This window comes from Myotis lucifugus, unplaced genomic scaffold (assembly GCF_000147115.1).
Source record: "Myotis lucifugus unplaced genomic scaffold, Myoluc2.0 scaffold_145, whole genome shotgun sequence".
In the NCBI taxonomy this organism is placed as follows: Eukaryota; Metazoa; Chordata; class Mammalia; order Chiroptera; family Vespertilionidae; genus Myotis; species Myotis lucifugus.
This window is the reverse complement of record NW_005871193.1, coordinates 3,040,251-3,067,163: the sequence shown is the minus strand read 5'-3', so window position 1 is coordinate 3,067,163 and position 26,913 is coordinate 3,040,251. Positions and strand designations below refer to the sequence as shown.

Sequence of the window (26,913 nt, the reverse complement as noted above, 5' to 3'; positions counted from 1 at the left end):
AACTTATAATTGAAATAAACTTCCATCTCTGTCATTTAAACAACCTTTCCCACAGTAAACTGGTTTCTCTCTATATTTCAGAAATTAAGAAACTATTTGACAAGGGGACATAAATGGTAGTTAATACTTATATCCATCTCACATGTAAACATATTCACATATGAAAATAATATGAAGTAGAACCTATCTTAAAAGTCAATTTATATTGGGAAGCATAACAATCTTTGATTGAAAAATTCCCAAGACTTTAAAAAATAAATAGTACAGCCATCCATGTTTCTAATTAATTCAAGAATGTAAGCAAACACTACATTCTTGAAAATAAGTATGTGAAAACGAGTGCAGTAATACTTCTATACTTAATTCAGAATTCCTGATTATTTCTGCTCAACCTCATCTTCCTAATGTCCCTCACCAGAGATGAGAAAGAGAAGGAACACTTAAGGCAGTGGTTCTCAACCTTCTGGCCCTTTAAACACAGTTCCTCATGTTGTGACCCCCAACCATAAAATTATTTTCGTTGCTACTTCATCACTGTAATGTTGCTGTTATGAATCGTAATGTAAATATCTGATATGCAGGATGGTCTTAGGCAACCCCTGTGAAAGGGTCATTCAACCGCCAAAGGGGTCGCGACCCACAGGTTGAGAACCACTGACTTAAGGCATAATAAAATGTCTTTATAGTGTAAAACAGTATTCACTCTGGTCCATTCTGATTTCTCAATAATTTCCTTTGCACGGCAAAGTTTTTTGGCCCAAATTGTTCTACTAAATTTTATAAAACTGCAAACAAAACTTGTAAAAATGTAATTGCATTTATAGTGGCAGCCCCTCCTCTTTGCCCAGGGCTCCTTTGAAAGAGACCCTGGGAGGTGTGAGGACTTGGAGAGGGAGGGCTCTGGTCCACCTGAGCCACCTGAGCATAAAGTGCTACGTGATTTTTCTCCTCTGCATAGGACCAACAGCCAATACACAAAGTTTAGTTGTGTTTTGTTTTTTTTCTTTCCTGAAATACGTGGCTTAATGTTTACTCTGCCTTTTAGCAGGTGAGGTGAGACCCACACAAAGACTAATTCTGTTGCAACTTGGGATATCTGATGGATTTACTCTACAAAACTGCCTCCTGTCAGGTGACTTACTGAAGTGAGAGAGCTTTTTACTCAAGTCAGGAGAGCAAACCCCCTAGGCCAGAATTCAGAGCGCATTCTATGTTCTCTCTTAAAGGGGGGAATTCTCCCCAAGAAAACTACAAGGCCACAGTGTTCACGTTGTACCAAGCGGGCATTCGTGTTAGGAGTGTTAGCGCCCTCTAACTTTCCACAGAAGTAAGCAACTGAGTCTAAATTGTTTTTAATTCTTAGACTGGTTTGTTGATGTTAGAAACGGTGGAGAACAAATGCCAGCCATTAACTTTATGGCTTCTCTAAATTACTGAAACGGAATTTTTGGACTGGAACAAGCGGTGTTCCCTTGGGCAGGATTGTTCCCTCGATTCTTTGTCCGTGGGATTCGAAGAATGAATCCATGGACGAAAGGTGCTATAGCCAAGGTGGCAATTTATTGAAGAACAAGTACAGACACCCACATGAGGAAGGGGAAAGAATCTTACAGCAGAGACTCCCACGTGGGGAGGGCGAAGAGTCCCCTGAGTTCCTTTTCCCTATGGCTTATAAAGGCTGCGGATCATGGTGCCTTGATATCCCCTCAGATTGGTCACTATTCCCTTGGATTGGTTCCTATAGTAACTTATGAGCTCAAAGGTTGAACCACACATGGGAATAGTGAGGTTTCCACCCCTTCTTTATAGTTTTCCTCTTCCCTTTGGGGTTTCTTCTTCTCCTTCTGAATGAAGGGCTTCCTTCCCTTTATTTTGTAATTTATTTTGCTATTTTCAGCTTCCTCATTCGATGGAAATGTACCTATTGTAGCTTTTCAGCTTCTCTATTCTATGGAAATATACCTTCTGCTGCTCTGCAGCTCTGTGCTTCTCCCATGGTCCTCTTAATATCTAAAAATCTCCTAAACCTGTCTTTTTCATCCCCCCAAATTCCTGTTTCAGTACCAAGAAGTTGCCGAAACCGGTTTGGCTCAGTGGATAGAGCCTCGGCCTGCGGACTGAAAGGTCCCAGGTTCGATTCCGGTCAAGGGCATGTACCTGGGTTGCGGGCACATCCCCAGTGGGAGATGTGCAGGAGGCAGCTGATCGATGTTTCTCTCTCATCGATGTTTCTAACTCTCTATCTCTCTCCCTTCCTCTCTGTAAAAAATCAATAAAATATATTTTTTAAAAAAGAAAGCTTGCTTTTAAAAAAAAAGAAGTTACAAAAATATTTTTCAAAATATAATTTTACCTAATCTACTGTAAGATTATTTTTTAATAATATTTTAGTTAAGGAAGTGAAATTTTTTCAAATTCTCAATTTTCAGTGTTCTTGTTTTTAATTTGATGGCTGAGGTGGCATAGACATATGTGTAAAGACTTTATACTATAGATTTTTGAAAAATAATGGTGGAGTAAGTGGAAGCTACTCTGACACTCTCCTGGAATTACAACTAAAATACAGAAAAACCACCCTCAATAATCAACTGAAGACTAGCTGGAGAGAACCCCAATAACCAAGGATGGAAAGAGGAGAGGGCTTGCAGTGATGGCGAACCTATGACACGTGTGTCAGAGGTGACACGCGAACTCATTTTTTTGGTTCATTTTTCTTTGTTAAATGGCATTTAAATATATAAAATAAGTATCAAAATATAAATATTTTTATACTATGGTTGCAAATATAAAAAAATTTCTATATGTGACACGGCACCAGAGTTAAGTTTGGGTTTTTCAAAATGCTGACACGCCGAGCTTAAACGGTTCGCCATCACTGTATAAGTGGTAGGATATATATCTCTTACCTCCTGGCCATATTTTTATCAAGCCTCTTGAATATGTTTAACACTTGGAGTGGGGGAAACGAGTTAAGTCGGCTCGCGTGAATTGCGCGTACTCCGCGGGAGCCGTCTTTAACTCGGTTCATATAGATTTGCGGTGGAGTGCGGGAAACGTGTAAACTCGGGCCGATTGTAACTGCGTATTACCAAATATTTGTTTGTAATCCACCCTTTTGGTGGATGGAACAAAACCAAAAGACAGAGCCATCTTATATTTTGGCGGGAAATTCACCCCACACCGGAGTGTTAATAATCTTAAAAAATTAGTACTTATCACCCCGCCAGTGTTGCTTAGTGGTTGAGCATTGACCTATGAACCAGGAGTTTATGGTTTGATTCCTGGTCAGGACACATGCCAGGGTTGCTGGAAAGATTCTTGGTAGGGAGTTGTATGGGAGGCAGCCGATAAATGATTCTCTCATCATTGATGTTTCCCTCTCTCCTTCTCCCTTCCTTTATAAAATCAATAAAAATTAATATAATAATAATAATAAATGATTATGCTATTTTTCTACTTTAGTATGAAGGCTGTAGAAGGGTAATTATATTCCAAATCATAATAAGTACAACTTTACATCAATGCATTTGGTATGAAGTTTTAACAATAACATTTGATTATCCATGATTAGTACCCTGCTTCCATAGTGAAACAGGAATTTTGGGGGGTGAAAAAGACAGGTTTTAGGAAATTTTAGAAATTAAGAGGACCATGGAAGAAGCACAGGGCTGCAGAGCAGCAGAAGGTATATTTCCATAGAATAGGGAAGCTGAAAAGCTGCAACAGGTACATTTCCATAGAATGAGGAAGTTGAAAATAGCAAAAGGTCTATATTTACAAGAAAAAGGGAAGGAAGCCCTTTCATCCAGAAAGAGTTACTATAGTAACCAGTCTAAAAGAATAGTGACCAGAGGGGATACCAAGGCACCAGGATCTGCAGCCTTTATAAGCCATAGGGAAAAGGAACTCAGTGGGACTCTTTCCCTCCCCCCACATGGGAGTCTGTACTTGTTCTTCAATAAATCTCCACCTTTGCTATACTACCCTCTGTCCGTGGATTCATTCTTGACTCTGGCAGATGGATCCAGTCCAAAAATTCCATATCAACAGTTACCCCTACAAATGGAGAAGTATCTGCATACATTTTAGAGTCTCATAAGCTAGTTTCTAAGGCGATGGAAGCCAACTTTTTTTTTTTGAGGGGAGATTATGGACATTAAACAGTGCAGAGAATATAATGGAAATCTTAACTTTCCCTAAAAGAAAGGAGGTAAAGCTAAGTGTTACCCCACATCCTTTCTGGAGCATGTACACAAGATGAGGAGTCTTTAAAAAATCCAATTACCTAAAACAGAAGTAAAATTTGCTCATAAACTTGAAGGTGCTTATTCATATTTCAAGAACACATGCACATCCATGGTGGTCTCCACCCTGGTTACTCACAGTAGTCCAGGCCCAGCAGCAGCAGCACTTGGAGCTCAGCAGACATGGAACCTCAGATCAGCTGTGGTACTGAGCCTTGAATCCAGGGCTACTGTGCTCAGACACCTCTTCACCTTTAATAGAGCCCTTACCTGGTAGCTAGAGGGTTTGATTCGTGTTTGTTTAAGAACCTTTAAGTAGTTGGATGCTTTAATGTTTTAAACAAAGAAAGAATATGAGAAACACAAAGCTATTTTTGCTTTCTTTAGAAGTTATTTCTATGTGAAACATTTGAAATTGTAAAAATATTCCACCGAGAGCATTTTCTACTCAGACTGCTGTGTGTATGTGATGTTCAAAATATACTACAAAGAGAGAAATCAAATGTGTATATCATGAGTTCTACAGTATGAAATATGATTCAAATGACGGCACTGTGGGTATTTTAAAAAGATAACCAGAATCTGGCTCCCAATCCACTGAAGGAACAGGGTAAACCTAGGGTAGAGGAGACACTTGTGGACGAAAGGGGCCACATGCTGACCTGACAAGCTCAGGAGAGGCCTGCATGGCAGTTCTGCAGACTCGGAGACCTAAAGTAACCACAAAGGATGGTCTGAAATTAAACTTTAACTAAAAGCAGTTATGGTGGGCAGTTATGTCCTAGGCCAGTATCTTCACTGACAAGATCAACTTTGATCCTTACTGAGCCCATTTGCCTTTTTTGCCTCTAAGATAACATACCCTTGAAATGTCTGGGTAACTTGTAACTTCCCTTTTTTCTGGAGCCCCTGGGGCACAACCAAATGTTCTGGGCGACAGGACAGATACTATAAATTCCTTCATTATCATGTTAATTGATCCTGCTATCCTATCACAGAGGTTTCCCCCTGCTTCACTTAATCCCACCTCCTTAAATCTGTCACCAATGAATTTCATGTATAAATACGGATGTAACCCTGCCATTCTCCGGAGCACTATCTCAATTCGTTGAGGTTCTGCTTCCCGGCATATGTCGACAGTTTGGCTCAAATAAACTCACAAAAATTCTTTACAGGTTTCAATGGTTTTTTACGTTAACACACTATAATGAGCCATGATTTTCTGCAGAACTTAAACCTCAAACCCCCACAGGAATGTTTCTGACAGTCATAAAAGCTAAAACAACTCTGCACAGATTAGCCTGGTTACAATAATATTAAAAGGAGGTGAAAATATTTTAGTAAGGAAATGCAATTCTGATAGCACACTCACACAAGAACATTTTTTAAGAAGGCAGCACGCAATACAGAGAGCAAGCAAAAGCTGCACAAGTACATCAAGATGAGAAGGACTGAAAAGTTTAAGAAACATGTTTAATTTACTGTCTCTTCCTGATGTGAAGACACTTATACACACAGGTGCCAACTACTGCAACACCAAGACCTATAAGAAACCAGAAGACAAATGACATGTAACTCTAAAAACTAATACCAAGTTTCAAACCTAGCAGAAGAAATTACTGTTGGTTACATTTCAGTGGGCAGATATATTATTTTATTTAAGCCCACATACATTCATATCCTATCTGGACTCTTCACTGTCTAAATGTAGTTCCCTGGTAAAACTCAGGGTCTGCAGCAAGCCAGAAAAGAGTCCTCGCTTAATTTAGAACATTACTCAAAGCATATTTGGGATATTTAGGATTTGTTACTAAGTGGACATATAGCATACAAAAGAAAATACAGTCACCAACACAAGGTAGAATATTATATAAAGAGTAAGGTATTTCTAGACTGGGTTACTTAATTTCAAGCTATAAAAACTGTAGAAACTAAAAAAAATAACTATAAAAGCACTGTACACATTAATATTTTGATATAAGTGGCATCCAAGTTTGGGACACTTACTTACTGCAAGAACAATCACAGCAACGAGTCCTCCATCTGAGAAAAAAATAAAACCAGTTTGAAGGTAATTGAGCACATGTGGGTCTCCAGATTATTGACCACTTTAATTTTTTAAATATATATTTTATTGATTTTTTACAGAGAGGAAGGGACAGGGATAGAGAGTTAGAAACATTGATGAGAGAGAAACATCGATCAGCTGCCTCCTGCACACCTCCTACTGGGGATGTGCCCGCAACCAAGGTACATGCCCTTGACCAGAATCGAACCTGGGACCTTTCAGTCCACAGGCCGATGCTCTATCCACTGAGCCAAACCGGTTAGGGCTGACCACTTTAATTTTGATTACATCATCTATAAACTACAGCAAATAAAATGTTTATCAGTTTAGTTGAGTGTGACTGCTAGTGCATCCAGCTCATTTTGATCACAGAACCCTTCTCATACGATTCCCGGCTTAGGGTCCAACTTGTGAAACTTTTAATAGGACCTCATTTGTCATTGTTTTGTGCTGTAGTAACCCCATCATGTTATAAAAATTGGAATTATTATAAAAATTAGGAAAAATTATTATAAAAATGAGAATTTACTACATTAGAGAAAAATCATTTTAAGAAAGTATTTTCCCATTCTAGTTGGTTGAATTCAGTATTCAGTCTATTATTCCATGATTTTGTTAGCAATTTCATTTACATTGTTCCCCCAAAGTGAGTGTGGAATAAGTCATTAATGAAGTTCTATTAATTGATCACATCAACCTATTTTGCAGTTTTCACAAACAATACATTATTTTATCAATCCTTCCTCATGCAACCCCATCCCCAGATAAGACACAATTTTAATTACCAAGAGTATTTTAAGAATGCAAATGAAACACCATGAATAAATTATGCATAGAAACTTAAACATGCATTTTTTACTGTCCAGAAAGCAATCTAATCTAATAATAGACAAACAGGGTAATTGACTGTACCTTTGCTATGCCTCCCATTGGCTAATCAGTGTGATATGCAAATTAACTGCCAACAAAGATAGCAGTTAATTTGCATATGTAGGCTCCAAGCAGTGGAGCACAGATTGAAGGCGAAGGGGAGCAGCTAAGACGGAAGACCGGAAGGCGGCTCTGGCCAGAGCAAAGGTCTGGGTCCCAGGTGCTGGAGGAAAACCGGTGCCCGCAGCCAGGAGAAGGAAAGGCCTATTGCACAAATCTCTTCGTGCAACAGGCCTCTAGTAAATAATACTACAAAATCTTAAATCTTAGAAATGTTCGATAGTACCTCTGCTCTCAGACTGCCATTATTTTTATTAAATTTTATAGATCATATTATACATTGGCATGTTTACCTTTGCTCTTTTTATTTCATCAAAAAATTATCACATGTTTAATGAATGAAGGTGCTTTGAATTTACTGGCACAGTGACAGTTTGACCACAGTGTTCAGAGGGGAAACTTAACCGGCCTAACGTGCATTTTATAAAAAGACTAACCTTATTAAACTAGCCTAATGTAAAGAAAAGTAATACATACTTTTCTTCACTCACTTATCAAAAATCCTTATATTTCATGTAACTGCCACAACCATACTTGATCCTTTCCTTCAACATATATTTTGTGAACTATGTGAGCCTAAATAAAGTGTGATACACCAGCCTGTTATACAAAAAACTAACCAAACTTATTTTAATGCTTGTGTATACAAACTATGAATAGAAAGAAAATTTATTTACAAATTGCCATTACAAAATAGCACTATCACATGGAAAGCAAGTTAGGTTTTATATATTTTAACCTACAAATAAACACAGCAATTGAGAAAGTTACCTCACCCTACTAGGAATTTGCATTTGAGGAACCTCTGAAAAACTGTATTATCTGCATGTATCTATACATACTACTGCTTCCATTTGTCATGGTATCTGCACATAAAATGAAATACAAATGTCAATTATCACACGACAGGCTGTTTCTTCCTGAACCACAGATAATTGAAATATGATATTTCCATGGAGAACTCTAAGGTCTCATAATTGAGGGTTGTTAATAACCAAAATAATACCTCAGTCATCAGCTCTAGTTGGTGATTCATCAGTGGCATGGAATCTCCTAGAAGAACAACAAAATAACTTTAAAAAGGAGTAAAAAAATAGTAAAGCTTATAGATCCTAAATTCATAGGTTTGGATTTTTTTGGCCTTCATACAAAATCTCTTATAATTTTATTTTCCTTATATAGATTATATTAATGTTTTTCATTTAAAGTAGTACTATGAATATTATAAATTTATATTCAGTCATCAGCATTCTTCTTCCTCTACAGTAACATTTCCTGTGACAATATTCTGTGGTATAGAATGCAAATTTGTCATTAGTGTAGACTCAGTATTAGCCTATAGATTAAATGGGATTCTACTTAAAATTAAATGATACAGGAGGGCTTAATAAATGATTTAGAGGTAATGCAGAGAAATGTCAGCATAATAGGCCCATTTATGACAAACCAATAGCTAACATCATACTCAATGATGAAAGACTAAAAGTTTTCCCCTTAAGATCAGGAATAAGACAGGATGAGCATGTTTGACATTTCTATTTAACATACTATCAAAAGTTATAATCAGAGCATTTAGGAAAGAAAAAAAAAAGCATCCAAATTGGGAAGGAAGGAATCAAATTACCTCTGTCCTAGATGACATGATAGTTTAAGTAGAAAACTGTAAAGATTATGCACATACACATGCACACACACTCACCTGTTGGAACTAATAAATAAATTTGGCAAAGTTGCAGTTTTCAAAATCAGCAAGTAAAAATCAGTTCCATTTCATTACACTAACAATGAGAAAACTAGAAAGAAAATGAAAATAATTCTATTTACAATAGCATCAAATAAGAGTGGCTCAGTTGGTTGGAGCATCCTCCCATACACCAAAAGGTTGTGGTTGGATTCCTGGTAAGATCTCATACCTAGTTTTCAGATTTGATCCCCAGTCAGAGCATATACAGGAGGGAGCCAATCCATGTTCTCTCTCTCTCTCTCTCTCTCTCTCTCTCTCTCTCTCTCCCCCCCCCCCTTCCTCTCTAAAATCAATAAACATATCCTTGGTTGAGGATAAAAAAAGAAGTAAAATACTTAAAGAAGAAACTTAACCAGGAGGTGAAACGCTCCGACACTGGAAATTATAAAACACTGCTGAAAGAAATAGAAGACAATATAAATAAATGAAAAGACATCCTGTGCTCATGCATTGGAAAAGATGATGTAGTTAAGATGTTAATGCTACGCAAAGAAACCTACAGACTGTATGCAATCCCATCACCATCTTGAATATGCTTTTTGCAGAAATAGAAATATCCAAAATAAAATTCATATGGAACCTCAAGGGACTAGGCCAGCCATGGGCAAACTACGGCCCGTTTGAAATGAGTAAAACTAAAAAAAAAAAGACCGTACCCTTTTATGTAACGATGTTTACTTTGAATTTATATTAGTTCACACAAACACTCCATCCATGCTTTTGTTCCGGCCCTCCGGTCCAGTTTAAGAACCCATTGTGGCCCTCGAGTCAAAAAGTTTGCCCACCCCTGGACTAGGGACAGCCAAGATAATCTTGAAATGGAAGAGTGAAGTTGAGAGAACTTACATTTTCTGATTTTAAAACTTACTCAAAAGCTACAATAATCAAAATCACAGTGCTACAGGCATAAACACAGGCAGACCAGTTGAGTAGAATACAGAGACCACAAATAAACCTGTGCATATATAGTCAAATGATTGTAGGGAAGGGTGCTAAGAACATTTAATGGGGGAAGGGCAATCTTTTCAACAAATGGTTCTTGGAAAGCTGGATATCTACAAATAAAAGAATGAAGGTGGATCCTTATTGTACATCATATACAAAAATGAACGCAAAGTGGATCAAAGAATTACATATAAGAGCTAAAACTATAAGATGTACAGAAAAAAACACAGAGGACAAGCTTCATGATGTTGAATCTGACTATGATTTTTTGAGTGTGACACCAAAAGCAAAGACAACAAAGGAAAAATAGATAAATTGGATGGACTTCAGCAAAATTAAAAACTTTATCAATGGTCATTATCCACAGAGTGAAAAGGCAATCCATAGAATAGGAAGAAATATCTGCAAATAATATATCTGAAAAGGGATTAATATCCAAAACACATAATGAACTCCTGAAACTTAGTGATAGAAAAAACCCAAATCAAAAATGTGCAAAAGACTTGAAGAGACATGTGTCCAAAGAAGATATACAAAACACCAATAAGTACATGAAAATATGATCACTAATTATTTGGAAATGAAAATAAAAACCACAGTGAGATACTACTTCATATACATTATGATGACTAGTATATATAAAAAAACACAACAAACCCAAGTATTGGTAAAGAGGTGGATAAATTGGAACCTTCGTATCTCACTGGCGGGAACGTGAAATGGTGGTTCAATTTATCTGAAAATGATTGCTATACATTTCTACACATAAGAAGTGCCAGAAAACAGAAATTTAGACACCTGTGCGATGTATGTGTAAAGACCCAATGAAAACATAAATTGTATGTCATACCTCTGTCATGGAAATGAATATGACATGCAGTTACTGTAAAAAACTGTTTCTTTTCAATTATTCCATATCATTGATATTTAATGTCAAAGAAATAAAATCTAAACAAAAAAGACACAAAAAGACCCCCTTTGTACCTTCAGTACATTTTGGGATCTTAGGCTCCCAACTACCGTCGGCTCCACAGACAATAGTGCGGCTGCCTGCAAGGTAAAATCCCTCCTCGCATTGGAACGTAACCTCTGATTTGTACTGAAATTTTCCTTTTTCAAGTGTTGACACCAGTCTCCCATTCTCCAGTGCTGGATATTCACATGTGACCACTGAAAAGTGAAGAAATTCCAGAATTAATGGAAAGCTGTTTCAACAGGGGAAAGAAAAAACTAGTGCAAATTAGTAATTTCCCCTGGGTACAAAGAGGCAAGAAATGGAAGGCAGAATGTTAATTTAAAACAATACTTTATTTGTGCATTTTAATTCCAGGTAAACAGACATAGAGACATCTAATAATCTTTTCCCACCAAGAACAGACTGACCAATATACATTATTGGTTTCCTATAAGTTTTCCCATTACTGACACGTTTTGAGAAAGGTCTGATTACCACATACAATTTTGAGGTAAGTACAAAAGCAACTTTGGATGTTCTTTTAGCTCTAGGAATTTTTAAAATTTCAGGGGAACTTAGTACCCTGATCTTCTAAAAAGGCAGGAAAAGGCCTTGTAATAAGGTAATGCTTGAGCTCAAACGTAAAAAGTTGAAAATAAGCTAGCCATGCAAACATGCAGAAAGTTATCAGGTATCAACAACATGCAAGAACTGGAAACGTGCAAGAAATAGAAAGGCCAGTGAACTTAGGGCTGCGTTTTCCAAATATTTTGGACTGGAACTCAGAGATCAAACCTCACTTTTTAAAAATATATATTTTATTGATTTTTTACAGAGAGGAAGGGAGAGGGATAGAGAGTTAGAAACATCGATCAGCTGCCTCCTGCACACCTCCCACTGGGGATGTGCCCGCAACCAAGGTACATGCCCTTGACCGGAACCGAACCTGGAACCCCTTAGTCCGCAGGCAGACGCTCCATCCACTGAGCCAAACCAGTTAGGGCCAAACCCCACATTTTACAATGTAACCTCCCAGGTCTGAGATAAAGTTAAAACTTCATAGTTAGTCTTGGTACCCATGTACTCCGGTACTTCCCATTCTGTTCTACTTCTTACAAAGTAAAGTGCTGGGTACGATCCTCTAGATTGATTTCAGGATCCGGCCATGCATTTCACAGAAATTGGAAAAATCCAAAACAAAACAAAACACTGGACTGGGCAGTACATGCAAGAAAACACCTTCTGAGATTAAATCTGAGCAATGCATAGGGCCCATAATGCACTGCTTTTCAACCAGAAGGCTGCTCTTCCTCCTCGCACCGGGGACCTGAATTTCCATCAGGATCTTGTCCCTTCAGCCTGAAGAACTTCCTTTAGCAATTCTTGTAGTGCAGGTCGGGTGGTGACAATCCTCTTAGCTTTTATCTCAAAATCTTTTTTTTTAAATCCTCACCTGAGGATATGTTTTTGTTTGTTTGTTTTGTTTTAAAATTTAGACAGAGAAGAAGGGAGAGAAAGATACATTGATGTAATAGAGCAACATGGATTGGATGCCTGCATATGCACCTCAACAGGTGATCAAACCCACAACCTGGGTATGTGCCCTGACCAGAAATCAGACCCGCCACTGTTTGGTGAATGGGACAATGCTCAAACCAACTGAATCACACTGGTCAGGTCTTCAAATATATTTTTTTAAATTTTACCTTCAGTTTTAATAAATTTCTCCTTAGTAGAGACTTTTGCTGCCTGTCTTATTTTTATTTCAGCACATTATCAGATATTTTTAAAAATTTATTTACCCTCCTAGGGTCACTGAATTTCCTGGACTTGTGGGTGATTGTTTTGGATCAAATGTGGATAATTTTTGGACATTATTTATTCATAAAACTCTATATTGTTGTTTCTCCTCTTTTTCTGAAACTCCATTAATATGTATATTTGTCTGCTTGCCACTCTTTCCCAGGTTGCAAGTCTTTCCCTCTTAAAAAAAATTGTTTTTCTTTCAAATCATGTTGGATTTCTATTGTTTTGACTTCCAGTTCACTGATCTTTTCTATGTTGTACTAAAATGCTGTAAATCACAGTAATAATTTTAAGTTAGGTTTACTGGATATAGTTTACATACAGTAAAACTCACCATTTTAAGTGTACAGCTTTATGAAGTTTAATAAATGTAAACACTAATCATGTAATCACCACCACTATAGACATAGAAGAGTTTCATTATTCTCCAACGTTTCCTGTAATCAACTCTCCCCACAGCCACCTCCAACCACCTTCCCCAACCAGCCAACCAACCATTCATCCGTTTGTATCACTAGCATTTCTTTTCCAGAGTGTCATAATGGGATCACAGCCTCTGAGTATGGCTCATTTCACTTAATATAATGCATTTGAGATTCATTTCTGTCATTTTGTGGATTAGAAGCTTATTCCTCTTTATTGGGGAGTATTATCTCATTATATGGATGCCCCATGGTTGTTCATTAACCAACTGAAAAATATGTGGCTATTTCCAATGTGGGGTGATTGTAACTAAGGCTGCTATGAATATTCTCCTATAGGTTTCTATGTGAACATGTTTTAATTTAGTTGGATTGCTGAGTTGTATGGAAGTATATGTTTAACTTTATAAGAAATTGCCAAACAGCGTTCCAAAATGGACATACCACTTTGCATTCTTAACAGCTATATATGAGGGTTTCAATTGCTCCGTATCATTGCCAGTAGATGATATTCTTAGTTTTTTTTTCTTGTTTTTATTTTCAGCCATTCTATAGGAGTTTAGTGATAGCTCATGGTGGTTTTGTTCTTTCTTTTTTTTTCAATCCTCACCTGAGGACATATTGAGAGAGAGAGAGAGAGAGAGAGAGAGAGAGAGAGAGAGAGAGAGAGATCAGTTGTCTTCTGCACTTGCCACAAACCCACAGCCCAGGTCCATGCCCTGGCCTAGAATATAACCTGCAACCTTTTGGTACACAAGACAAAGCTCCAACCAATAGAGCCATACTGGCCAGGGATTTGGCTCATTTTTTAAGACTCTTATAGCAATGTCTTTTGAGAGCAGCAGCTTTGAGTTTTTAAGAATTCCAATTGGTTAACTTTTTTTTTCTTTAAAGGATTATGGTTTTATATACGAGAAATCTTTGACCGATTCATGAATATGTTCTACGTTTTCAAGTAAAAGTGTTATTATAATTCTGAATTTAAGGCAAGTCTAAGATCTATTTTTAGCAAATGTTTGAATATGCTAATATGGGTTGTGGTTCCCTTTTATGGCATATTGATGTTCAATTGTGCCTGTACTTTTACCATTTTCCACTGAATTGTTTGTACATGTGTGATAAAATCAATTGGAGACATTTGAAAGGTTCTACCCTAGACCCTCTATTCTGGTCCATTGTTTTTCTATGGCTATCTTTTTACCCATACCACACAGTCTTGACTATTCATTAAATAGTATGCTTTCTAATAAGTCTTGACACCAGAGTCCTCTAATTGTTTCCCAAAATCATTTTGACTATTCTTATTCTTTTGTCTTTCCAAATAAATTTTAGAAACAATTTGTCAATTTCTTAAAAAACTTCTGGGGGGAAATTTATTGGGATTATACTCATCTATACATCAGTTATAGAGGATTGACATCTTTATTATATTGAGTCTTGAAATGCATTAGCAATGAATTTTTCTGTATTTATAAATGCCTTCTTTAATTTTTAAAAAGTTTCCTTGTTTTAACTATTCAAATATTGCACATGTGTTGTTAGATTCATTTGCAAATACTTTGCATTGCTTGGTGTTATAAATGGTACTTTGAAAATTTAAATTTTTAATTGTTTATTGCCAGTGTATAGACATACGATTGATTTCTGTACATTGAATTTGTGTCTAGCAACCTTGATAAGACTAAAGTCTTTCACATTTTCCACACTATCATGTCATATTGAACAAAGTCTATTTTATTTCTTCCTTTCCAATATGTATGCCTATTTCTATATTTTGCCTTATTGTACTGAATAGGACCTTCAATATGATGATTAATAGAGCAGGATGAGTAGACATCCCTGTCTCATCCCTAGATCATTGGGAAATAAATATTTTATCATTAAGTGTCACGTTAGCTGTGCAATACTCATAGCTACCTTCTGTCAGATTGAGAGAATTAGGTCCCGTCTATTCCTAGTTTGCTAAGAAGTTTTCTGTCAAATGTATTTTTTTGCATTTATTAAGATAATCATGTTTTGTTGTTGTTTTATCATCTCTTTGTATGGTAAATTACACTGATTAATCTTTAAATCTGAAAAAACCTTGCCTTCATGGAACACATCCTACTTGATTATGATATAGTATTCTTATTTTCATAATATGACAGGATTTTACTTGCTAATGTTTTAATAGTTTTGTTAGAGTAGGCAGCTAGAAACATGAGCTGGAAAAGGCAGTTGGGATGTAGAGGGGATACATGTGAGAGGTGACAAATGAAAAAAAAATATATATATATATTTTTTTTTTAGAGAGGAAGGGAGAGGAAGAGATATATAGAAACGTCAATGATGAGAGAGAATCATTGATAGGTTATCTCCTGCACACCCCACATTGGAGATCGAATCTGCAACCTTGGTGTGTGTCCTTGAACTGCAACCTCCTGGTTCATAGATGGATGCTCAACCACTGAGCCATGCTGGCCAGGTTGTCTGCAGGATATTTAATGATGTTCTCTTTTTCATTCTGGATGTTGGTAATTTGTGTCTTCTACTTTTTTTGTCACACTGGCTATAGGTTTATACATATTATTGATCTTCCCCAAGAACCAGGTGTTGGTTTCAATGATTCTCTCAACATGTTTTTTTCAATTTTATTGATTTCTATCTTTATTATTTCTTTCTGCTTTCTTGTTCTGTATTCAACTTGCTTTTCCTTTTTAGTTCCTTAAAGTGAAAGCTTATATTCTTGAGCTGAAATTTTTCTCTTGTTCTAATGTATGTATTGCATGCTATGAATATTCTTCTAAGCAATGTTTTTGCTCTATTTTGCAAATTTTGATACTTCAATATATTGTGTATTCATGTTCATTCAATTTAAAACATGTTCTAATTTCCCTTGTGAATACTTCTTTTATTCATGGGTTAGAGGTGTCTTCATAATTTTTAAATATTTTGGGATTTTATAGATATCTTTGTTTTGATTTCTGCATTCATTCCATTGTAAAGATACTGTACTGTAAATAATTTCAATTTTTGAAATTAAAAAATTTAAACATATTGCCTACAATATGGTACTAAAATTATTACATATGCACTTGAAAAGAGAACATATTTTCCTGTTTTTCAGTGGTTCCTTTTGTTCAAGAGTCAAATACTTTCCAGTATGTTCTACTTTTGGTCATGCTCAAATGCCTTAGGCATTGTTTTTTTAAGTATAGGTAAACCTCTGAGTAATTTCAGGTTTGTTTCAGGCTACAACAATAAATGAGTATTGAAGTAAAGAAGGTTACAGTTGTTTTGCTGGGTTACGGTATTCAATTCTCAAAATACAACTCAATATGTGTGAAGGGCAATAAAGCAAAGCACAATTAAACAATGTAAGCCTGCATGCTTTGCCTAGACTTTATCAATCCGATTGGTGAGAGGGTTAATCTCTTACAATTTATTCTACCATTTTGGCTAGCCAGAACTGTCAAACTTCTTGTATTATGAGATAAAACTTCCTTAAAGCCAGTGTATGTTTTTTGATGCGTTCTAGCCAAAAAAAATTTAACTCATGCGTATACATAGTAAATAACAATGTATAAACAGGAATGTCAAGGACATACGTGGTGAACAGTGGGAAACTCTGCAAGTAGAATTATTTTTATTCTAGTTCACTCATAAAAATATATTAGAAACAAATATAACAGGAGGAACAAGCATATACGGCTGTTTTTGTTGTTGTTTGTTTTTTTACTTGTTGGCCAAAGTATTTAAAAGTTGGTAAAAGTTTCCACACTGTTTGCAAATGGGAGGGAAAGAAATGGAAATGTTATCACCTTTACACTCAGGAGGGTCAGGGCTCCATTGGTTAAGCCCAGAACAAACAAGCCTGCTCTCTCCAAAAAGTGAATATTCGTCTGGTCCCTTTGAAGGATTGCAACTATAAATAACTTCTTCGTTATATTCAAATATATCCTTGTGGCTGTTGGTGAATCTCCCATTTGGTATTTGTTTAGGTGGATTACACCAAACCTCTTAAAAAGAGAGAGAGAGAAAAAGGACAGGAAAGGCAAAAGAAAAAGTAGAAGATTAAGACGGCATTAGTAGTGTCCTATGAACTGCCTTCAATAGTTCATTATCATATGATTTCTACATCTAGTAGCAAATTCAATAAACATTTAAAAAAATGTATAGAAAGAAATGTATTATCCCAATTCAAACCATTAATAGAGAAAATGAAATTTTAGAATAAAACCCATTTTCTTAAATACCCATAGAAGATACCTGTATGAAAGACTTGTGTGTATCTGTAAGGCCATGTTAAGTTTTTTCTAATCATCAGAGATGCTGACAATTTAATGAGAAAATATGATTTAGCAAAACTCAGTGCTAGTTGAGAAATGCTACATCCATTCCTGAATCAGTGGTTCTCAGGTATGCCACGATTTTGTCTTTTCTCACTGTCATCCTTAGGGTGGACAGTGACATTTTCCAATGGCCTGAGACTGTCTGATAAGCCGCAGGATGAATGTGGAGCTCTTCCTTTAAGCCAGATACTGAAGAGATTAGAAAAACGTAAAGCAATGACACCCTTCCCACTGTTTTGGAAATGTTCGATCTTAGGACAAAAATATGCTGCATTTGTTAACATGCATTGAACTTATTGTTCTTAAAAATGAATTAATAAATAATTATTTAAAATCTTCTCTGTTTTAATCCCAATATAAGGAATATCAATAGCACTAACCCTCCTGCAGAAAAGCGCTGTGGGGTCTTGGTTAATTGTAAAGCATACGGGGGTCCCCAGGCCAAAACGTTTGAGAACTGCTGCTCTAAATTCTAAAGACAGAATGTACTTACCTTCACAATGTGGTGGAGCATCACTCCATTCCACATCATTTCCAGAGAGTTCACATTTTAGAATTTTTGTTCCACGTAAATAGTAGCTAAATGAGAAAAGAAATGATTATTGTTTATCACTTAACAGGAACACATAATAGTGAACAAGTTTTTATATGGTTGTAAAAACTACAGTAGCTTCAGGGAGTTTTTGAAGTGACAGGTATAGAATGTGTTAACTGAATCTGCAGTGTAATCAAACGCAGAGATTCTTCATATGAACACACGTTGGCCTAGAGCAAAGTGTCTAAATAAACGGGTCACGCCTGACAGTCTGGCGATTGCTACCTCTGGCAGGCACAGCACACTGTCACATCTGTGTCCTTGCTCATGCCATTCTGCTCTGTCAGGGCAACGACTCAGCAGCCAGATCCGGCCCAAGCGCTGACCTGACTGCATTCGAGTCCCAGCTCCAAGAATGACTTGTTTGTTGAGCTTGGACAAGTTGCTTAATGTTTCTCTTTATTTTTTAAATTTTTTGTTAACCCGCACCTGATGATATCTTTTCAATTAATTTTTAGGGACAGTTGAAGGCAGGGGGAGAGAGAGAGAGAGAGAGAGAGAGAGAGAGAGAGAGAGAGAGAGAGAGAGAGAGAGAAATATGGATGTGAAAGAGACACATCAATGTATGTGCTCTTGCTCAGAATAAAACCTGGGACCCTTCAGTCCACAGTCTAGCGCCCTAAACTTTGAGTCAAACTGGTTGGGGCTGGTTCTCTTTCTTAAATTCCCCATCTGTGGAAAGGTATATATGACGTGGGGTGGTTTTGAGTAGCAGGTGAATTAGCATCAGGAACATAGGAGTGCTAGGCAAGTTTTTGGTGTTATGAATACTCTTCAGATTAGAAGAAGCTTCCTAGGTAGAGCTCAGGGAGACCCCTCCGCGATGGAATCTCTGATGATTGTAATTCACAGAACTCTCTCCTCCTTCCAGACTTTATAAGGATCATGAACAAGTCTATTTCTGCAGTACTTACTGTTTGCTATTTTCCTTGGACACCTCTGCATATATTGTGCTTCTCAATGAAGCTAAAACTTCTTTGAGAATATCTATGTCAGCCATTTTCAACCTTTTTCATCTCATGGCACACAAACTAATTACTAAAATTCTGTGGTACTCCAAAAAATATATTTTTGTCCATCTGACAAGAAAAAGGTATAATTTTGATTCATTCACACCGGACGACTATTGTTGTGTTGGCTATTACCATTTAAAAAATATATATATTTTTTATTAATTTCAGAGAGGAAGGGAGAAGGAGAGAGAGATAGAAACACCAATGAGAGAGAATCATTGATTGGCTTCTGCCTGCACGCCCCACACTGGGGATTGAGCCAGCAACCCAGGCTTGTGTCCTGACCGGGAATTGAACCGTGATCTCCAGGATCATAGGTTGTTGCTCAACCACTGAGCCATGCTGGCCAGGCTTGCATTTTTTTATTTGACAATCTAAGGGAAAAGCGGTCAGTGACCCAACTAAATAGCAGATATCTCATCAGGAGCCTGGGGCCAGAAGACATTGAACTAATAGACTCTAAGTGATAGAAAAAAAAAAGTTCAATCAAAAATCCTTTCTATAGCAAAACTGTGCTTCTATCGTGAGGGAATTATTAAGACTTTCCAAAAATAAAAGGTAAGAAAATTTCCTACCACTATACCTAATATGCAAAGAATGCTTAAGGGTGCCCTAAAAGGTGAACTTAAAGGACACTAGAGAATAATGTTACCTGGACAGTCAGTCCTTGCACTGGGGAGCCAAGATGGTACTGGGGTTGATTCTTCCACTTAGGGCACCAAAAGCTCTGAAGATGAATGGACAGGACCCGAGTTGCCAAAAGCTAGCAAGATAATTGCACAGGAAAATATCCTTCCCCTCTCTATCTGTATAAAATCTGGGGGTTTGGACAGGAATGGGGGGAGGTCTTTGAGCTGGGAATTCTAGGTCCTGGGGCACCTGAGTAAAACCTCTTTCCTTTTGCACCAGCACCTGCCTCACAAGTTTGGGTTTCCCTGCAGCAGGCAGCTGAACTTATGTTTTTTTGGTTACAGTAAGTCATGCCTTATGGATCAACATCTCAGTGTGGGTATATTCATGGGCAATTATTAAATCTAGTATTATTATAACAATGGTTTGTAAATGTATTTTTATGTTCTATGTGATTTAAGAAACTAATCTTACAATGAAAAGAAATGGTATAGAAGCCAGTGTTTCAATTATTATTTGGATGGTAGTATGAAATTAACAACCCAAAAGGATGGAGAAGGAGCTGATAAGGATCCATGATTGTAATTTATTGAATTTAAGTTGCTATAAATTCAAATTATAATGTTATATGTCTAGGATGTTAAATGTAATCCTCCTGGGAACTGGAAACAAAATCACTATAGAATATACACAACAGAAAATGAGTAAGGGATTACAACATTTCATTATAAGAGTTAACTTGCAAATGAAAAGAGAATTGCATGAAAAGTGGGGCAAAAAAAAAGCTTTCCATAATTATTTTATTATTTTGAATTTTTAAAAATATGTGTTATTTTATTTTAGAGAGAGGGGAAGACAGAGGGAGAGAAAGAAACATCAATGTGAGAGAGAAACATTCATCAGCTGCATCCTGCATTTCCCTCACTGGTGATCAAGCCTGAAACATAGGCATCTGCCCTGACAGGGAATAAAAATGTGTCTTCCTGGTTCACAGTTTGACACTTAATCATTAAGCAATTCTGGCCGGGCAATAATTACTTTAAATTTAAATGGATTAAATTCCACAATCTAAAGGCAGACAGGGGCAGCATGGATAAAAACAAAAGATCTAACTATATGCTGTCTACAAGAGACTCACTTGAGATTCAAAGAGATGAACAAGTGCAAAGTGAAAGGATGGAAAAAAATCTTCCATGCAAATTGTCACCAAAAGAGGGTAGCATCACTATACTAATTCAGGCAAAATAGACTTAGAATCACAAAAGGTTGTAAGACACAAGCAGCACATTATATTTTAATCAGTTTCACATACTGCAAGAAGATATAATAATTATAAACATTTATGCACAAAATAAGAGACCTTCAAAATACATGAAGCAAAAGCTGGCACAACTGTAGAGAGAAATACACATTTCAATGAAACAGGCATTTCTCCAGTAATAGTTGGAGACTTCAATATCCCATTCACAATGATAGATTGCACAACAGACTGAAATAAGACTGAAAATAGAGGACTTCAACAACTAGATCTCACAGACATAGAGCACCATAGAACAGAATTCAAATTCCCCTCAAGCGCACATGGGACATCTTCCATACTTTGAGCCACAAATTAATATTAACTAATCAATAGGTTTTAAAAAGACTAGATATCATACAATGTCTCTTCTCTAACCAAAAAGTGGATAAAGTTGTGAAACAAAACCCTTCAAAGCCAGATTTTCTGAAGAAACAGGTTTATTGACTAGCCATATGGTCACCAGCAAAAAGAACCAGGTCCTGGGGCATGCAGTCTAAACCACCAGCAGCAGGGAGGTGAAGGCAAGCATTTCCGCCATCCTGGTTTAATGGGGTTCTTTTACAGCTTTGAGTAGAAAGATGTAAGTTATTTTGAAGGAATTCACATTGTCTATAGATAAGGGGGCAGAAGAAGGGTAAATGGGGCTAGTTCTGGGATAGGTGTATAGTCTGTAGGAAGAAGTGTTTGCTGCTTTTGGATCATTTGTTGGCAACAGCGTGAACATTCATGTGGAAGCAGGATGTGGTGAAATCTGGTGGTCAGCTACCCCTTAATGAATAGGAGCTCTACTAGCTCTTATATTCACATTATTCTGAAGTACCTCTGGAAGTTCATTCAGTTTCAACACATATTTCATTAATTCCTGCCCTTCCTTCTGTTAACTGATTAATTCCCCATCTCTCTTTCCACCCTTTGATCTATTATAGTTTAATGTAGGACCATGTCATCACAGTTACTACATTTTTAATGACTAAAATAGACTTATCATTATTTACTAGAGGCCTGGTGCATGAAATTTCGTGCACTGGGGGGTGTCCCTCAGCCCGGCCTGTGCCCTCTCACAGTCTGGAACCCCTTGCTCCTTACCGCCTGCCTGCAGTGGAGACAGGAGAGGCTCCTGCCACTGCTGCTGCACTCGCCAGCCATGAGCCCGACTTCTGGCTGACTGGTGCTCCCCCTGTGGGAGCGCACTGACTACCAAGGGGCAGCTCCTGCATTGAGCATCTGTCCCCTGGTGGTCAGTGCACATCATAGCGACCAATCGTTCCACTGTTTGGTCGATTTGCATATTAGGGTTTTCTTACATAGGATAGTATGATACAATTTTGTCTTTCTTTCATTTAAATTTCTTTCTATTTATTGCACAGCTTTTCAGTCTCAATAAAAAGCCCAAGGATTAATTGGCTGTAAGTAGAACTTGTTCCACAGAAAGCAAGATGAGGTCAACATAATGGAAACGCTTGAGAAGAGAACCAAACCAAAAATGGAACCAGCAACATTTACCTTCCTTCTCCAAGGAGCAGCTTACTTACCCCTCATTACAACCATACTGAGCTTCTGTACCAAACTCCAGATTTCCATTTTTGTACTTTATTTGTCCATTTAGTAGTTCTTCTAGCTGTGGACATGACTTTTCTAAAAGGAAAATTTTCACATTTGTTTATACCAATTTCAAAACCGATTTGAATCAAAATACAAATTCTACACTGCACTATTAAATTGATAGAAATATTTTTCTTCTTATTTATTGTTATTACATTTATTGGGGTGACATTGGTTAATAAGCATACATAGGCTTCAAGTGTACATTTCTATGATGCATGATCTATATATTGCTTTGTGTGCCCACCACCCAATGTCAAACCATCTTCTGTCACACAAATTTAGTCCCCCTTACCCTGTACTACTTCCACAAACCCCCTTTCTCCCCTCTGGTTACCACCAAACTGTGGTCTGTGTCTATGAGTTTCAGTTTTGTATCTCACATATGAGTGAAATCATACGGTTCTTTTAGCTTTTTCTGACTGACTTATTTTGCTTAGCATCATATTCGTGAGGTCCATCCATGTTGCCACTAATGGCCAAACTTAAGATTCACATGTACCCAGAGCATTAACAGCCAAATAAAAAATTTCCAGGACACTTTCAAGGCCTGCAAAAATACAGTGCTACCTAAAATCGACATCCACATGAGAAAGCCATCATGGTAACAGTGGAATACGGAGTCTACAATGTGTGAAAATCTTTAGAGCAATAAAAATAAAAATGTCGTGTACTTACTTGTACAAGCCTCCTGGAGAGGTGCCCATGTGTCGTCAGGCTGACAAACAGCAGAGATGGAAAGAACAGGAAAACGATGCTTGTATCCTGGGCGACATTCATATTCCACTGTGTCCCCTGGATGATAAGGGGGTTCCGGATAACCCTTGGGTTTCATAGATTGGAATGTTAGTAGGTCATCACAGGCATCTGGACATAACAAAAGAAGAACATGAAAGTCAAGTATTTCCTCTTTTTCACCAGTCACAGATTATGGCCTTCCAGAATGAATGGAAGGTCCTTGGCAAGATTTTAAGTGATTGTGCCAGGCTTTTACCAGATGAGGTGTTGTGCTTGCTTTCAAGAACATCCTATTAGCTTTTGGATTTTTTTGGGCATAAGCTGAATATTCTTTCAACAGTAAATTGAAGAGACAGCCGCAATATTTTTGGTTTAATATATATTTATAGATATGCATCTTTCCCATTTTTTTTTTTTGCTGAGTTCATTTCACATTCACCTCTCCCCTAAGAAGGCTTTACAGCCCCTGATCAAATTACTCTTCCACAGTTTGAAACACAAAATTATGATGGCTTGTTACTTCAGGCTCAGTCTCCTCTCAGGAGGCACATTCCTAGAGGTCAGGGATCATATGCCTTCTTTTCCTACTACACTCTGTGCCCCCTGCATGCTCAAGACATGCTATGGTAAGTGCTGACCCTTAAATAAGCATCGTGGATTTCATAGGTCAAAATAAATGTGGACTAAACTATTTTAAAATATAAGACTTTCATGTCATATGTTTCACATTAGTGAGTTGATTAAAGGTCAATTAAATGTCAAAATTTATAATTTAACATTATTTTAAATATAATCTATTCTTCCTTCACTAATCAATGGATCATGTTTGGCCACAAAAGTTCTGAGGTTGCTGTTTAAGCTGTGTTACTATATTGCTATGCTGTTAGAATTTTTTATTTCTGGATTTTTTGGGTAGTTTTCTTCTTCCTAGAATAGTATCTTTTCTACGTCAGCCATTCCTCTTCCTTTTATTTGCTTGTGGGCTTGAAAACCTAACAAATCTGATAGAATTAGTATATAAAATAATGTGATGGAGATACATCAAGTAAAGTCCTGAAGGGCTAAAAGCATGCAGAGGTCCCTCCTATAAGATTAAGGATTAAGAAAGGAGCTAGATCTATGCTGATCCCTGAGGAATCTCTCTTCTCTGTATCCAATCATTTGTTGAAGGACACTTAGATTGTTTCCATGTCTTAACTATTGCAAATAATGCTGCAATGAACATAGTGTTCCATATATCTTTTTAAAAAATATATTTTTATTGATTTCAGAGAGAAAGGAGTGAGAGCGATAGAAACATCAGTGACGAGAGAGAATCATTGATTGGCTGCCTCCTGCACACCCTCTGCTGGGGATTGAGCCCAAAACCTGGGCATGGCTCTTGGTCAGAATCGAACCCAGGACCATTTAGTCCGCAGGCCGACACAAGTGCAGAAGCCCCAAAGCGGCAGAGTGTGGCCTCTGAGCAGAAAAGCCTTCCCTCCCAACAGTCAGTTGTTAAATGCTCTCAGAGAAGCATGCTCTTTTCTCCGGGGCACCTGACTGGGGTTATCACACTAGCATTGTGGTCTGGTTACTGTCCGCCAGTCCCAGTACCTTTCAGCAAATCTTTATTGATTGCTACTGTGCGCCTGACACTGGGGATCTAACAGTGAGCAAAACACAGTCGCTGTTAATGTTCATGTGTGTGTGTGTGCAAACAGGCAAAGTATCAAATAAGGATCATGAAAATAGGAATGGCTTGTTATTGGTCACCAGTGTGTCCCCAGAACCAGCACAGGGCCTGGCACATACTAGGCAAATCTTTATTGAATGAATTCTCCTAAGGAGAGAATGCAGCATACAAACTGCATATGTAATAGGATCCTAAAAATCACTTGGGCATAGAAACACATGGCATATAAAGACAGTTTGAATGCATCAAAATATAAAATGGTTGTCCTTTTATTGTATATGTTTTATAGAATATATATTCAGTGAAACACGAATCAAACTTAGTGGATGGTCTCCAGCTACAGGGGAAAAGCCTATTGATGTTATTTTTTGTTTATTTATTACGATTCATTTCTCAAATGTTTTGCTACCAGTATTTTCTTGGTTGCTTCTAACTTCCTCTCAAACAGGCCCCAAACTAATGAACAAAAGAAAACACATTGCCCTAAGGACATTTGGGAATAGCATAGGATATTGTCTATATTGCATAGAATTAGAACATGATGCCATGGTTTAAAAATAAAAAAGCAACAGCCTGGTAACCAATACCAATATGATTTGGGGGCAACAAGCAGCCTGTTACCTTTTTGTACAAAAAGCACTGCATGTCCTTCCCAATCCTTCTAGATCCCAGGCCCTGGAGCTCGCTCTCACTTAAGGGCTCTGTGGGTAACACATGCTCCCCAAACCCCATACAAAGCAAGCAGTGAGCTTCCTTGCCCCACACCCTGCACCTCTGGCCTGGACCCTTCTGTAAAGCATATGCCTGGTAACACCCGGCCTGGGATCCCCCAGCCCAACCCAGTGGGGCGCAGCACCCCACTCACCAAGGCTTCAATAAGCCCAGGGGTCACAGGGCAAAGCCTCCTCACGGACCAAGCATTTGCCCAAACAACAGCCCCACACCTTGGGCACTGAAGAGCAGGCCGCACCTTGAGCACCTGGGCAGGGCTTCCCACTCGTTTTGTTAATTGTTGACCGTATTATTAGTTGTTCCTCATTCTGGCCGCCCTTCTGCCCCCATCCATCCTGCCCCCCCCCCCCCCACTCTAGGCATTCCCGTGTCCATGGATTATACATATATGCATATATGTTCTTTGTTAATCTCTGAGCATCTTGATTAGCTCAGTCCTCAAACACCTGCAAGCTTTTGCTAGGCACACAGCTTGGCTCCAGACAAACACTGGCTGCACCAAGCGCTTGGCAAGGCTCTGTGCCTACCACCTTAACCACCCTCACCGAGGGCCCTATGGTGTCCCCACCCTCCTGGATCTCCCACAGAACAACCCGGAGGGTCTGTGGCTAAGGCTTCTACCCTGAACTCGCATCACCTGGTCCACCAAGCCCTGAGCCTCCTCCCCCACACACCAAGCAAAGTTCCCTTCGCCCTCCGCTCCTGTAGGCCAGCTCCCCTACCCGCTCTAGTTTCCCTCCAGGGCTGACACCCTTTCCCTTCCCTACCTGAGCATGTGGGTAGCAGGAGCTCTAGGGCCACCACTAGGATCCCAAGGAAGCCCCAAGAAAAGGGCCTCTCCAGGCGGCGGGAGGATGCCCTGCGCGGCTGGTAAGATGCCGTCATTGTCTGGACATCAGCGAGAAACCTGAGGGGCAGGGAGTTTTTGTGGTTTTGAGGGCGGCTACCAGACACAACAATCCCCAGGCTCAAAAAGTGTCAAGTGCGTTGCCGTTAGTGGGCGTGGTCTGGTCCATTGCGTCACGCTGGGGCGGGGCCAATGGCGGGCTCAAAGGCGGGGCGTAGACCCCAGGGCTGTGTGTTAGCCAGGAGGGAACGGGGCGTGGCCTGGCCAAGGTCTCAT

The 26,913-nt window shown here is 38.2% G+C and overlaps 1 protein-coding gene across 1 annotated transcript in view; it reads right to left on the bottom strand.

Annotated features, from left to right (window-relative positions):
- Positions 1-26,675, bottom strand: part of LOC102420354 (membrane cofactor protein) — a 51,897-nt gene extending 25,222 nt beyond the window's left edge. Inside the window, exons 1-4 of the mRNA XM_023759002.1 lie at positions 26,558-26,675; positions 23,324-23,512; positions 22,576-22,678; positions 17,999-18,084 (exon numbers count right to left, since the gene is read on the bottom strand). Coding sequence (XP_023614770.1) covers positions 17,999-18,084; positions 22,576-22,678; positions 23,324-23,512; positions 26,558-26,675 — 496 coding nt within the window. The remainder of the gene's footprint in view (positions 1-17,998; positions 18,085-22,575; positions 22,679-23,323; positions 23,513-26,557) is intronic.
- Positions 26,676-26,913: the final 238 nt, after the last annotated feature.